The 13,801-nt window shown below is 35.4% G+C and overlaps 1 protein-coding gene across 1 annotated transcript in view; it reads right to left on the reverse strand.

Annotated features, from left to right (window-relative positions):
• Positions 1-13,424, reverse strand: part of LOC107684476 (uncharacterized) — a 39,926-nt gene extending 26,502 nt beyond the window's left edge. Inside the window, exons 1-10 of the mRNA XM_016480729.1 lie at positions 13,358-13,424; positions 6,426-6,516; positions 4,719-5,099; positions 4,554-4,625; positions 2,778-3,185; positions 2,236-2,622; positions 2,026-2,124; positions 1,388-1,768; positions 1,176-1,232; positions 482-859 (exon numbers count right to left, since the gene is read on the reverse strand). Coding sequence (XP_016336215.1) covers positions 482-859; positions 1,176-1,232; positions 1,388-1,768; positions 2,026-2,124; positions 2,236-2,622; positions 2,778-3,185; positions 4,554-4,625; positions 4,719-5,099; positions 6,426-6,474 — 2,212 coding nt within the window. The 5' untranslated portion in view covers positions 6,475-6,516; positions 13,358-13,424. The remainder of the gene's footprint in view (positions 1-481; positions 860-1,175; positions 1,233-1,387; positions 1,769-2,025; positions 2,125-2,235; positions 2,623-2,777; positions 3,186-4,553; positions 4,626-4,718; positions 5,100-6,425; positions 6,517-13,357) is intronic.
• Between the last annotated feature and the right edge of the window lie 377 nt (positions 13,425-13,801).

The raw sequence follows: 13,801 nt of genomic DNA on the forward strand, positions 1-13,801 counted from the left end.
TCTTAATGTTTAAGTAATCTTGTTGTGTTTTTGTTTGTATTTCTTTGTTGTTTTTTGTGTATATATACAAACAAATATATTTATTTGTGTATACACACACATTTTATATATATATATATATATATATATATATACACACACACAGTATATACTGTATATATGTACAAATATGGCATTATGGGTTGAACAATAAAAAAACTAATATATTTTTCTGTGACAACAGGAAATCTTTTTGAAAGTGAAACATTATTAAAATATATAAGGTTATTATTATTATTTGTTTGCAAATTGTTTAAGTATTCTGTGTTATTGTTAGTTTAAAAAAATAATGTCAGAGAACAAAGAACATTAAATTACCAGTTGGGGTGGTGTGTGGCGTGACATCTGTATATCTGATATTCGTCACTTCTGTAAAGTTTTGGATGAATATTAGTTAAGCACAAAAACACACTTATACAAGTTTGAATGTAAATATATTTACCTGAGCAATATGCCACAGAGCAGAAAACTGGGTTCATGAACTCATACACATAATAATTTCCTGGGCAGGCTTTCACTTTCATAGGATTAAACACATAATTGCAGCAGTCATTGTTCCAGTGGCCACAGACATGACGGGTGACCACTCCATCCTCGACTCGTGGATGCTGACCATTTAGCCACAGTGGGGCAACAGTGCCACAGCTAAACTGATTAACACATGTTTCTGGCATCTGAGCATCTTGGCCTGCAATGAAGAGACGATACCAGCCATCCCAATTAACACTAGCATCACAATTGTATGAATTGTGATTGTCTGTGGCTCTCCAAGGATCATCCAGGGCTGTGTAGTTGTAGCAGGGGTCAATGCGGAAAGCCTCTGTTACAAATAACACACACACACACACACACACACACACACACAAAAGGTTTAAGTGTAAAGATTTTGTAAACCTACAATACATTTCAGTACAGTACATGTTAATTCAGTAAAATGAAATATGAATGCATAAATATTGTGTAGCTCAACATGAAAGTCAGCAAAGAAACTAGTACTGCATTTGCAAATTTCAAACATTGATTTATCTAGTGTCTTAACACAAACACATGGTGTGTTGACAGACTGTACTGACTGTTTTATGACATTTCCTGTCAAAACGTCAACAGTCAGTAGAGGGCATAGCATACTACATTACCAGCCAAAGTTGTCTCTGGAGTGAAAGTAGGAATGCTGATGCTATTATTCCTAACATCTGTAAAACAAAATTAAATGACTTCATTAATAAACAGCAAAAAATATATATTACATAGTACAAAAGGCACATGTTGATGTATTTACCTCAACAGTATGCAAAAAAGCAAACTCATAAATGTAATGCATAACGTGGGTGAATGCAGATATGTTTACCTGCACAGTAGGTCCCATAGCAGAAACTTGGGCTAATAAACTCATAGACGTAGTAATTGTCTGGGCAGGCTTTCACTCTAATTGGATTTGACTGGAAACCACAGCAGTTATTCCACCAGTGACCACAGACATCTCGGGTCACCACTCCATCCTCAATTCGTGGGTGTGGACCGTTTAGCCAAAGTGGGGCATGAGTGCCACAGCTTAGCCGATCAACACATGTGTCTGGCATCTGAACGCTCTGGCCATGAATGAAGAGACGATACCAGCCCACCCAGCTGACATAAGCGTCACACATTAAATTGAAGGTATATCGATTGTCTGTGGCTCTCCAAGGATCGTCCAGCACAGTGTAGCTATAGCAGGGGTCAAAATGGAGGGCTGTGAAAACATATTTAAAAATATATATTAATTCATATAATTTTTTTTTTTTACTCGTGGTGTGAAATCAACCTAGAAATGGAGCTTAAAAAGATTTTTCCAGACTCCCTTATAAATTATATCTGAAGTCTTTGATTATACATGGCAAACTGTAAAGCTTCCATTTATTGAGAAGAAAAAAAAACAGCTGACAGCCAATGAGCTTACCTAAAAATAAAACCTAATTACATAACATTCTCTAGCTATAAGTTCAATACCTGTGTCTGTGACAGGCGGAGTAATGGATTCTAGGAGTATGACTGCCACTGTTGTTGTAGGTGATGTTGTAGATGTTGGGCTGCTGAGGCTTGAGACATCTGGTGCCGGGAACATTTTTTTGTTTTACATCAAAGTCCATCATTTTCAAACATAACCAAAAAGAATAAAAACTCCAAACCAAAGCATGTACGTGATGCAAATATGTTTACCTGCACAGTAAGATGAACACACTAGTGGCCTGACAAACTCATACACATAATAGTCTCCAGGACAAGCTTTGACTCTTATTGGATGAGATTTGTAATCACAGCAGTCATTCCATGTGGAACCGCACACTTGCCGAGTGACCACTCCATCTTCCAGCTGTGGGTGAGGGCCGTTTAGCCAAAGTGGTTTGTCTGTGCCACACATGCCAGAACCAACACATGAATCTGGCATCTGGACACTCTGACCATAGTAGAAGAGCCTGTACCATCCGTTCCAGTTGACATTATAATCACACATGTAATTGTTGTAATAATTGTCAGTGGCTCGCCAAGGGTCGTCCAGACTGGTGTAGTCATAGCAGGGATCAGTATTTGGAGTGCTGAATGGAACTATAGTGAAAATATAAAGCGTGTATTATAGCTATTGTGGATTAAGCATGTTCAAGACTACATGATTAATACCATTTACCATTTACAGCTCTGTAAATAGTTTTCATATGAAATGTGACTATAATTCTGTAAGTTATGAAGGAGAATAACTGTACCTGCACAATATACAGGCACTGGGATCGATGGCTTTGGACTTTCAAGCTTGTAGACATAGTAATTTCCAGGACAAGCTTTGACTTGAATGGGGTCAGATATGTAGTAACTGCACTGGTCATTAACAGAGCCGTAGACTTCACGAGTAACGACTCCATCTTCTATCTCAGGATGAGGGCCACCAAGCCACAGAGAACTATAACCTCCACATGACATATAACTGAAACACCACTCAGGCATCTGAGCACTCGATCCATCAATGAAGAGTCGATACCAGCCATGCCATTCAACTAGTGTGTCATCATTTCCAGACATATATCCATATTGATACCAGTAATTGAGTGTGCTTCTCCAGTATTCATCAAGAATGTTGTAGTTGTGGCATGGGTCATAATCTGTGTCGATGGCAGCTGATGAGACCAAAAGAAAGAAGTCATGTCTTTTGAAATCCTGACATTTTGCTTTGGTATCAGTGGAAGGTTCTTACATGTACACAACATGTAAAAACTTTTGAACAGAACAGAGATGTGCACATTTTTCTTATTTTGCATAAATATCATATTTTTTCATTTAGTACTGCCCTTCAGAGTCTAGAGAAGATAGTTACATGTTTCCCGGAAGACAAAATAAGTTAAATTTACCCTGTTCTTCAAATTAAAAAAGCTCTTATTGCATTGTGTTTCCTTCTGGAGCATCAGTGAGCATTTTAACCTTCTGTAATAGTTGCATATGAGTCCCTCAGTTGTCTCAGTTGTCCTCAGTGTGAAAAGATGGATCTCAAAATCATACAGTCATTGTTGGAAAGGGTTCAAATACACAAAAATGCTGGAAAACCAAAGAATTTGTGGGACCTGAAGGATTTTTCTGAAGAACAGCAGGCAGTTTCACTGTTCAGGACAAACAAGGGACTCATGAACAACTATCATTAAGAATCAAGGGGATTCTTAGTACAAAAGGCACATGTTAATGGCACAAGGTAAACTTTTGAACGGGGTCATATTTATAAATTCAACTATTATTTTCTCTTGTGGACTATATGTAAACATCTTTTATGTGAAATATCTTATTCAGGTCAGTACTAAATGAAGAATAACATGCATTTTGTATGATCCCTCTTATTTTGGTAAAATAATTAACATTTTGCAGATTCTGAAAGGGGGATGTAAACGTTTGACCTCAACTGTATATATGAACATTTGATGAACACTTTTGGTACGGTTTCATGACTCTAAAAAGGCCAGTTCACACCAAGCACTATCATTATAATGATTTCTGTATTAGTGTCTATTCTACACTTAATGGACAATTACATTTTTTAAATACTCATAAAATGTTATAAAATTACTCATTTTATATAAATGATTAAAATACAGCTGTAAACATAACTGCGGCACAAACTTCAAATGGATTTTGATGGGCTGCCAATGTTCATCAGGTGGGTGGGGGAAAAAATTCTACATTATGAAATCAGCATCATTCATCTGCATCATTGTCATTATTGCCATAGTTGTGGTCTGAACCTCTAACCTGTTAAGAGTTAGAACAATTTTTTCTTAGATGAAAAAAAGTCAACCTTGACGTTTCTAATTCTGTGGAACATAACAAATATTTTGAAATACACCTCAGTGTATTTGTCCATACAATGTAAAATGTACAAAATTTATTTGGTGTTCCACAGAATAAAGAATGATATGAGGGTGAGTAAATGATGAGAGTTAAAAAAAAAAAAAACAGTCAAATTTCAATGTCTGTGATTCATTATTTAATTAGCAACCTACACATGGAAAGGCTGGATCCACCTAACGTAGATGGAGTTGAAGTGGAAGTTGTCAAGGATATTGTGCTGATATCTAAAAAGGTAAAACAAAATCACTTTTAATTAAATCTGTAAACTAATTTTTATTAAAGAAAAAAAAATTCTTGAAAAGCTAGAAAAACAGTACCTGTGCAGTATCCTGAACACCCATACTGTGGATTCACAAGTTCATAGACATAGTAATCGCCTGGGCAAGCTCTGACTCTGATGGGTGTTGATTCGAAATAGCAGCAGTCATACAATGTGCTAGCACAGACCTCCATGATCACCTCTCCATCCTCTATCTGAGGGTGAGAGCCATTGAGCCACAGACTGTAATCTGCGTTACAGTTGCCTGCGTTCACACAGCGTTCTGGCATTCGGATGTCCATTCCATTGTAGAAAAGTCGGTACCAGCCGTTCCAGTCCAAATATTCATCACAAATGTAAAATCCAGCTTCATCTGTGGCTCTCCAGGTATGATCCAGAGATTCATAGTTGTAACAAGGATCATTGCTGCTGAAAGCAACTGTCATGAAGAAAAGGGTTGTTAGTGAAAGAGCAATGTGTGTTGAGTGTTCATCTAGTTATACAGTACACTACAGTTCAAAAGGTTGTCAAGTGGGTTTTTAAGAAATTAATACTTTTACTCAGCAAGGATGCATTAAATTAAAAAGCGACAAAAAGACATGATACAAACAATAAATGCTGCTCTTTTGTTAATCAATCTTGAAAAAAATCATCGATTCCACAAAAATATTAAGCAGCACAACAGTTTTCAATATTGATAAAAAGAAACGTTTCTTGAGCAGCAAATCAGCATGATTTCTGAAGGATCATGTGACACTGAAGACTGGAGTTATGACCGCTGAAAATTCAGCTGTGGTCACAGAAAAAATAACATTTTAAAACATACTAAAATAGAAAACAGTTCATTTGTAATATTTCACAGAATAACTGTATTTTTTATCAAATAAATGCAGCTTAAGCATAAAAGACTTCTTTCAAAAATCTAACTGCCCTCAAACTTTTGAATGGTAGTGTACATGTATAATTTCATACATGTCATACAAAAGGTTTTATTTTCTATACACACACACAAACACACTCTCGCAACTCACACACGGTTAATTATTCGTATTTTTTTTTAACATTAAAACACCTAAAACAACACTTAATTTCAACATATACTCTGCTGATTCAGATATGCAAAGCATTTTGGGAACTAAAGAAAATCCATTGCCCAAGCAGTTTCAATTCAATCAAAATAATTTGTGTTCAGACTACATGAATAATAAACTTCAGTTTGACACAATGAACAGAATAAAATGAGTTATGACCAAATGTTCAGCAATTTTGTTGCTTTAATTCATTTTAATTAAGTAAATGTGGATGAAAAACACTGATGGAAAAACAAACAAACACAATATTGATAGAAATTAAGTCATGTTATGATCAAAATATAATATGATCTGAGCAGTTCAAAGCATACTTGCAGGAAGCGAATGACTCTACATGATGAGTGACACATGACAGCATTAACCTTTTCTAAATGAAGATATTCTGGGAACTAACGATCTTTTATAATGTCTTTGAGATGTGCAGTACATTAAAGTTTTACATTCCAAACACATTTAAGAGGCTTTTTTGTACATAATGTATACTAAGTTTGACATACACATTTTTGTTTGTTGCAGTGCAAATGCCGATTGCTAAAAAGCAGTAAATGATGGCAAAATGTTTGTAACACATTTTATATTATTATTATTATTAAAAGTAAGGAATTGGAAGAAGAAGAAATTAAGGATCATTATAAATCATGATAAAGTGGACCCTATTTTAATAAAACTCTTACCGTTAATCAACAGGAGTTGTGACGCACACAATGAGATTAGAAACCTCATTGTGGCAGACTGCTCCTGGGGACGCCAAAGTGTCAAAGTGATCTGTAAATAAATATGCGCATATTTATGTATTTATTTATGTACATAACTACATAACATACAGCAGGTAAAATAGGCTAAGTATTAAACACGTCACCATTTTTCTAAAGGTGCTGTTGACATGAAATTTTCAGCAGATGTCGGTAACAACCCAAGTAATCCATACATACAAAGAAAACAAATAAGTTCAGAAATTATATTATGTGTAATAAAATGGAATGACACAGGGAAAAAGTACTGAACTACTGAACTTTATTTAATACTTTGTACAAAAGTCTTTGTTGGTAATGAGAGCTTCAAGACGCCTCCTGTATGGATAAACTATAGTCGCATGCATTGCTCAGGTGTGATTTTGGCCCATTCTTCCACTCAAACAGTCTTCAAATCTTGAAGGTTCTGTGGGCCTCTTCTATGAACTCTGATCTGTAGTTCTTAATTTCTATTGGATTCAAGTCAGATGATTGGCTGGGCCATTCTAGCAGCTTTACTTTCTTTCTCTGAAACCAATTGAGAGTTTCTTTGGCTGTGTTTGCGATCATTGTCTTGCTGAAATATCCACCCTTGTTTCATCTTCATCATCCTGGTAGGTGTTGGGACTGAACCAGCTAATATTAATTTCCACTGTCAAGGGACAGGATTGATTTCTGGGTCAATATCACCATAGAGTGCATTTCAACCCTCACAATACTCAAATTTTGGGTTTAATTTCCCATTCGCTTTATTTCATGTCATAAATAGTAGGGGAGAGTGGGGATGGTTGCAACACTTTTTACATTTGCTTTAGTTTCTCAGAGACTGTTTGTATTAGAAAGCCAGAATTATAATACAATAAAGTCACATCAGTCAGCTACTCACCCACATTGCTGTAACACGTGCACATATGATTATATACATACAATTTATACTTGAATAGACAAAGTCAAATGTTGCAACTGACCCTACAACAGGGGGCGGTTGCAACAGTCCACAGGGGCAGTTGCAACATTCATTAAAATGTAATTAAAACAATTCTTAAATATCATTTTGCAATTATTTTATTTTTGCATAGACATGGTCTTTAATAAGTTAAATTGGCTGTATACAAACCAAAGAATAGTAAATGGGGGGGGTTTTCAAGTAACAACCATGTCTTGGTTAATTACTACAATACATTTGAACTACAAAATATTAATTTAATCAGAGTCAAGAAACTGAAATTTAATAATAGCCTGCTTCAGTTAAAGGGATCACATGATGCGATTTCAAGTTTTCCTTTCTCTTTGCAGTGTTACAAGCTCTTGGTGCATAAAGAAGATCTGTAAAGTTGCAAAGACTAAAGTCTCAAATCCAGAGATATTCTTTATAAAAGTTAAGAGTCAACCACGCCTACCTAAAACGGCTCGTTCTAACACGCCCCCACATGTCTACGTCACGATGTGGGAAGATTTGCATAACGCCGCCCAAATGTTCACGCAAAGAAAGAAGCCGCAAGCCCACCAGCCGCTCCTTCGTCGAATCCGCCGGCCACGCCGTTCCCAAGCCCGCCCGTCTCTGCTCACTCAAGCATGCCTCTGCTTACTCAAAGCGAAACTACTTTGTTTGGTCTTCCAAAAGAGGACACGATTAGAAATCAGTGGTTAAGTTGTATTTACAACACTGTTCCAGAACACTTCAACCCAAATATTCAGATGTGTGCAGCACATTTTATGGAGGACTGTTACAAAATACAAAGTAGTTTCGCTTTCACAACGAAACAGTGTCTTCACGACATTGGGCTCGCTTTCACAACGAAACAGTGTCTTCACGACATGGCGGCGACGGCCACAATACTATAGCGAGAATAAAAGTTACGCCTTCTTTCTTTGCGTGAACATTTGGGCGACGTTATGCAAATCTTCACGTTTTAATTGCTAAATTAAGATGCCAATTATATTTTCTGAAAGGTATGATGTGCCTTTCCTAAACAGGGTTATTTGTTTGGTTTCAAATTATAAATACATAAAAGATTTTATGTAAACCATGTGTTTTTAAAGAAACTCATACAATTTGCACATGTATTTTTTCTTATTTGGAGAAAACTGTGATATTTGGATGCAGTTTTTTGTTTGTATGTTATTGCCCCCACACCTAACTGTTATCTATTGAACGCACTGGATTATATAGATATGATTGAACTATTATTTAAAATATATTATTGTAAAATATAGCTGCAAGCAGCAATCAAGCACATAAAGGCATTTAAGGTGGTATATTTTAGGGTCTAGGCCAACCTGGATGTATGGCTGACAGTAAAACACTTCCAAAATGGAGAATATGCTCACAGACAGACACACACACACACACACACACACACACACACTGAAATTAAATGATTAAACTAGTTTATTAATACTCAATAAGCATACTTAAACACAGAGACACACACACATACACAGACATACATGCACACACATTGTGTTGCAGATATAGATATTTGAAATAAATGATAGGTGACACAAAACTTATTGCAAGTCTTCTCTTTTTAAGAGTGTATATGTCATTTTCAGGTTTCGCTGTTTTCGCAGGTTTCATAATCTGGCATAATTGTAAAAACTGATATGTCTGTATGAACAAAATGGTAAACTTTGACTCAATGTGATTTTAAATGTTATAACAATGATTTTATAATGTCTTAGCATGAATCTTTTAGCTAACCTATGAACAGTACTGTTTCAGTGCATTTAATGAGCCCATTAGTTGTCTCACGCTGCCACCTAGTGGTTATAATTGCAATTTCTCATACAACACTGTGTTTTTAACCTTTATAACTATTATAGTGTTACTTGTTTTGCCCAATCGCTCATACATTTTACATGCTTGTTTAGAATGAAATTATGCATCATTTTACACAGTTTTGAGAGATATTTTGGCGTTTATTTTAGGATTCATAGGCCTTTGGGTACACTATGTAAAGAACATATTATAAAATGACCAGTTTATAGTTGTCCAAATGCAAATGTTCAACATATTTTTGATAATTATTGACCTAGATAGTCTAGACAATAGTACTGCACTGATTTTATTGATTTTGAGTTTAAAACCTACGACTAGTTCACAAAAGTAGGTTTTTTAAGTAATCTCAAATATTTAATTAACAATTTGATTGACAGCAGTGATCCTAGAGTCAAAGTTATTCAGAATGAGGAGATCTATCAAATGATATGAAGATATAGTGTATAAGTTAATATATGAACATTTTATTTCAATTTTAGGTCATTTACTACAGAAATACTGTTTTTGAGACCTTTTTAACAGTTATTGCGCCACCTATGGTCCGATCTCCATAAAACTTTGCATGCTTGTTAAGAGTCATCTGACACATGTTTTCACCACGTTTCGTAAAGTTTTGAGTTTTTGTTTAGGTTTTAGGGCTTTGAGGTATATTTGACCACGCCCCTTTTATAATGACCCCGTAATAGGTAACTGAAGGACAAAATTCAAGGTTTTTTTGATAATTATTGTTCTAGAGAGTCCAGATAATATTACTGCAGTGGTTTGATCGAGATTGAGCGAAAAACCTAGGACTAGTTCGCAAAAGTAGGTTTTTAACATATTTGTAAATATTTAATGAACGATTCGATTGACAGCATTAGTCTCAGAGGCAAAGTTGTTCAGAATTCGGAGATCTATCATATGATATGAAGCTCTAGTGTCTGTGTGAATATATGAACATGTTCTACAATTTGAGGTCATTTACTATACAAATATTGTGTTTTTGATGCCTTTTTAACTGTTATAGCGCCACCTATGGTCCAATCTCCATGAAACTTCACATACTTGTTAAGAGTCATCTGACACATATTTTCACCAAGTTTCATAGAGTTTTTAGTTTTTGTTTAGGTTTTATAGGCTTTTGGGTATATCTGGCCACACCCCTTTTCTAAATGACACCGTTATAAGTCATGAACGATTTGATTGACAGCAATAGTTCTTGAGGAAAAGTTGCTCATTATGAGGAGGCCTATCCAATGATATGCATATTGTGTGGATTTTTGAAACACCACGTGATTACAGAGCCAAAAAACTCGTTAGCGCCAACTAGAGGCCGATTTCTTTCAAAATTCTTACAGACCTTTAGGGCCCTGAGTCGAACATGCCCACCGAGTTTCGTTCCGATCGACCTCCGTCAACCTTGTCAAATAGGTGCTTAAATTTGTTTGGCCAATGGCAGCCATTTTTTTTTAGATACGCGAATTTCCTCATAGACACTTGTGCCACTTCGGACAAAGACCAATTTTCAAGTTGATCGGACCAACGGTTGCCTAGTTAAAGTTTCTTTGATCTTATAGCGCCACCAAGTGGCAGATCTGCGCAATTTTTTTTTTACATTTGACTAAAAATTTAGCTCATACACATGTGTAGCGAGTTTGGTGAAGATATCTCATTTCGTTCACGAGTTATAGCCTTTTTCGTAAAATTGATCCTCGACTTTCGAACGTTTTTGCGCCCCATTGCAACAGCAAGTCGAAATTTCTACTTTTTTTTGGTAATTATTGATATTCACTGTCCAGAGAATATTTATGCAGTGGTTTGGTTCCGATCGGGCAAAAAACCTAGGACTAGTTCGCAAAAGTAGGTTTTGAACATAATTAAAATTTGCGGAAAAACGAGACGTCCTAGACCCAAAATCAGAGTGACCATTTTTAATTCGCCTTGACCCAAGGAGTCTACGACAAGCGGTTTAGGAGTTATTAGCACTTTTGCGTTTTTTATCGCTGTAGCGCCCCCTATTGGCCGATTGGGCTGAGACTTTGATAGGTTCTCCCCAAATTGAGCTCTATCATTTGTCCAAGTTTCAAGTCTCTAGGCCTTACGGTTTGGTCTGCACCAATCAGTTTTAGGGGAGAAGAATAATAATAATAAAAAATAAAAAGAATCCTAACGATTTCAATAGGGTTTCAGCACTGCCTGCTTGAACCCCTAAATATCAAGATGGGTGGGCCAGCACATGACAGGGTGGACACATAATGCAGAACACACAAAGCATGACAAAATATGACAATGAAACATTTAACTTCAAAAAAAATAATATAATAATAATTGACTAACTGAATAGTTAGTCTGGTTTTTGAAGAGAATTTGGTATATTTAAAATTACATATTATGAAAATACTGTATTCTAATAACTTCTGGCATATTTTATGCCAACAGGGTGGACATGTTAAGTTTTGGCAAAGCAAGTAAGCAAACTCATACGAAGAAAATTTGTCAATTGAAAAGTCACCAATTTACCTCAGCCGTTGAATTTCCCGCCACTGACGAGACAAAAAATCTGTTGTCCTGATGTCACTAAAGGGGATGGCCTTTTCTTAAAGGGGCGGATTCCCCAATACGACAGGGTGGCCAACCATTCAAGGGACATGGACAAACTCTTCTTTTTTATTAAATAAAAATATCGTTTTTATAACCAAATGATCAATACACTCAAATGGAGTAATCTCTTATTTAATAAAATATTAATAGGAGAATATATATTTTTTTTATTTTATGATTTGACAATATTCTACTATCATTCAAATTTAATGAGCAGTGCATGGGACATAGCAAAATAACATGCATCCTCCTACACAAAATATATATATAAAAAAGTAAAAACTTAACAAAAAATGACTATGAAAGGGAGTGTTATATTAGGCTAAGTTATCATTGAGTTTTGCACAGGACACCAAAGGCACCCTACACAGTGATATTGACCCTTCTAATTACTGATAGATTTCAGCTGGTGTCTTGGCTTTCCATGCCTTTTTGCACCTCCCTTTCTTCATGTGTTCAATACTTTTTTCCCCGTGTCATTCTACTTTATTACACAGAACTTAATTTCTGAACTTATTTGTATTGCTTTCTTTGTATGTATGGATTACTTGGGTTGTTGCTGACATCTGGTGAAAATTTCATGTCAACAGCACCTTTAGAAATATATTTACTGAGAAAAATGTTGACGTGTTCAATACTTCTTTCACCTGCTGTAAGTCTCCCTATAAAAAGCAACTTCTAAGTAATAAAATGTTTCAACGTTCTATACCCCCCCGCTTCCTTATTTGTTTTGTTTTCTTTGTATGTATGGATTACATTCTGACGAGCTGCATCACTGTGTGGTATGGCGCCTGCAACGCATCCTGCCGCAAGCAAACAAACAAACAATACATGCACACTAAATAGTATTTGGACACTCAAGATAAATAAAATGTGTAAATATCTTTGCATTTTATGACAAAATATCAAAACAAGTGGCATTTTTAGGAAATATAAGCAGAGTAGAGTTCAAAATATGAAGCAATACATATTCAAAATGAGGACAAGTCAAAATTTTGGAACGTGCAAATTCTTGCGATTTTTTTATTTTTTGTGGTGACTTGATTGCAACTGACTTGGTACATCTATAGCAAGCCACCAAGACCAATCAGTTAAACAATTAATAAAGTAGCTCAGAAAAGTAAAATTAATTCATTGAAAATCTCAAATGCATTGTATTTCCATTAAACAACTGCTATTATAATTGCCAATAGTTGCTTTGTCTTCTTATATTTGCACTCCTAAATGGTGAGAAGCAACATGGAATTGTTAAGGTTATTGTGTAAAATATTTAAGATGTTAATTTGCAGTGCAGAAGATGCTTTAAAAGGCTTTGTTGTGTATTTTTTTATAAACATTGCAACTAGTATTCCACAATCCCTGAGATTACCTCCAGAACAAATTATTAAAATGTTCATGTAGACAAAATAAGATAAAAAAAAATAATAAATAAAATCACAAAACTAATATGCATAACAAAAGCATTTGATTTAAAGTATAGAGTCAGATGGCATGAATAAAAAAGTAAGTTCACCTGAGATGAAATGCTGCAGCAGAGCAATTCACGGGTGATTCTCTCCCCAACAGTTCAACCAGAACACAGTGATGCTGAACAGCACATCTCGATCTTACATATTATCGATAAAGGTGGGCGGACCATGACTGGAACAAAAGCACTTTCTCAAACTCAGCCTTAAACCAGTTTGTCCATTCGTTCAATGCATGGCATGTTATGTCATCGACCTGCCATTTAATGGTTTTACTTCCTTGTGTGCATGTATAGCTTTGCTTTAGACGTGTCCCAAACACCATACGCTATTACAGAATACTATACACTATGTACTCAACAATCTAGTTTATGACTTTTATAAGGTTATTTTGTCTATTGTCTTTAATCTTTGTCTTTATTTTGTCTTAAGGTTATTGGGACTTTAAAAATTATCTTTAGATTAGTACTTGCCCTAGTAATTATTCACTA

The sequence above is a fragment of the Sinocyclocheilus anshuiensis genome, unplaced genomic scaffold (genome assembly GCF_001515605.1).
Source record: "Sinocyclocheilus anshuiensis isolate Anshui unplaced genomic scaffold, SAMN03320099.WGS_v1.1 scaffold1833, whole genome shotgun sequence".
NCBI classification, from domain to species: domain Eukaryota; kingdom Metazoa; phylum Chordata; class Actinopteri; order Cypriniformes; family Cyprinidae; genus Sinocyclocheilus; species Sinocyclocheilus anshuiensis.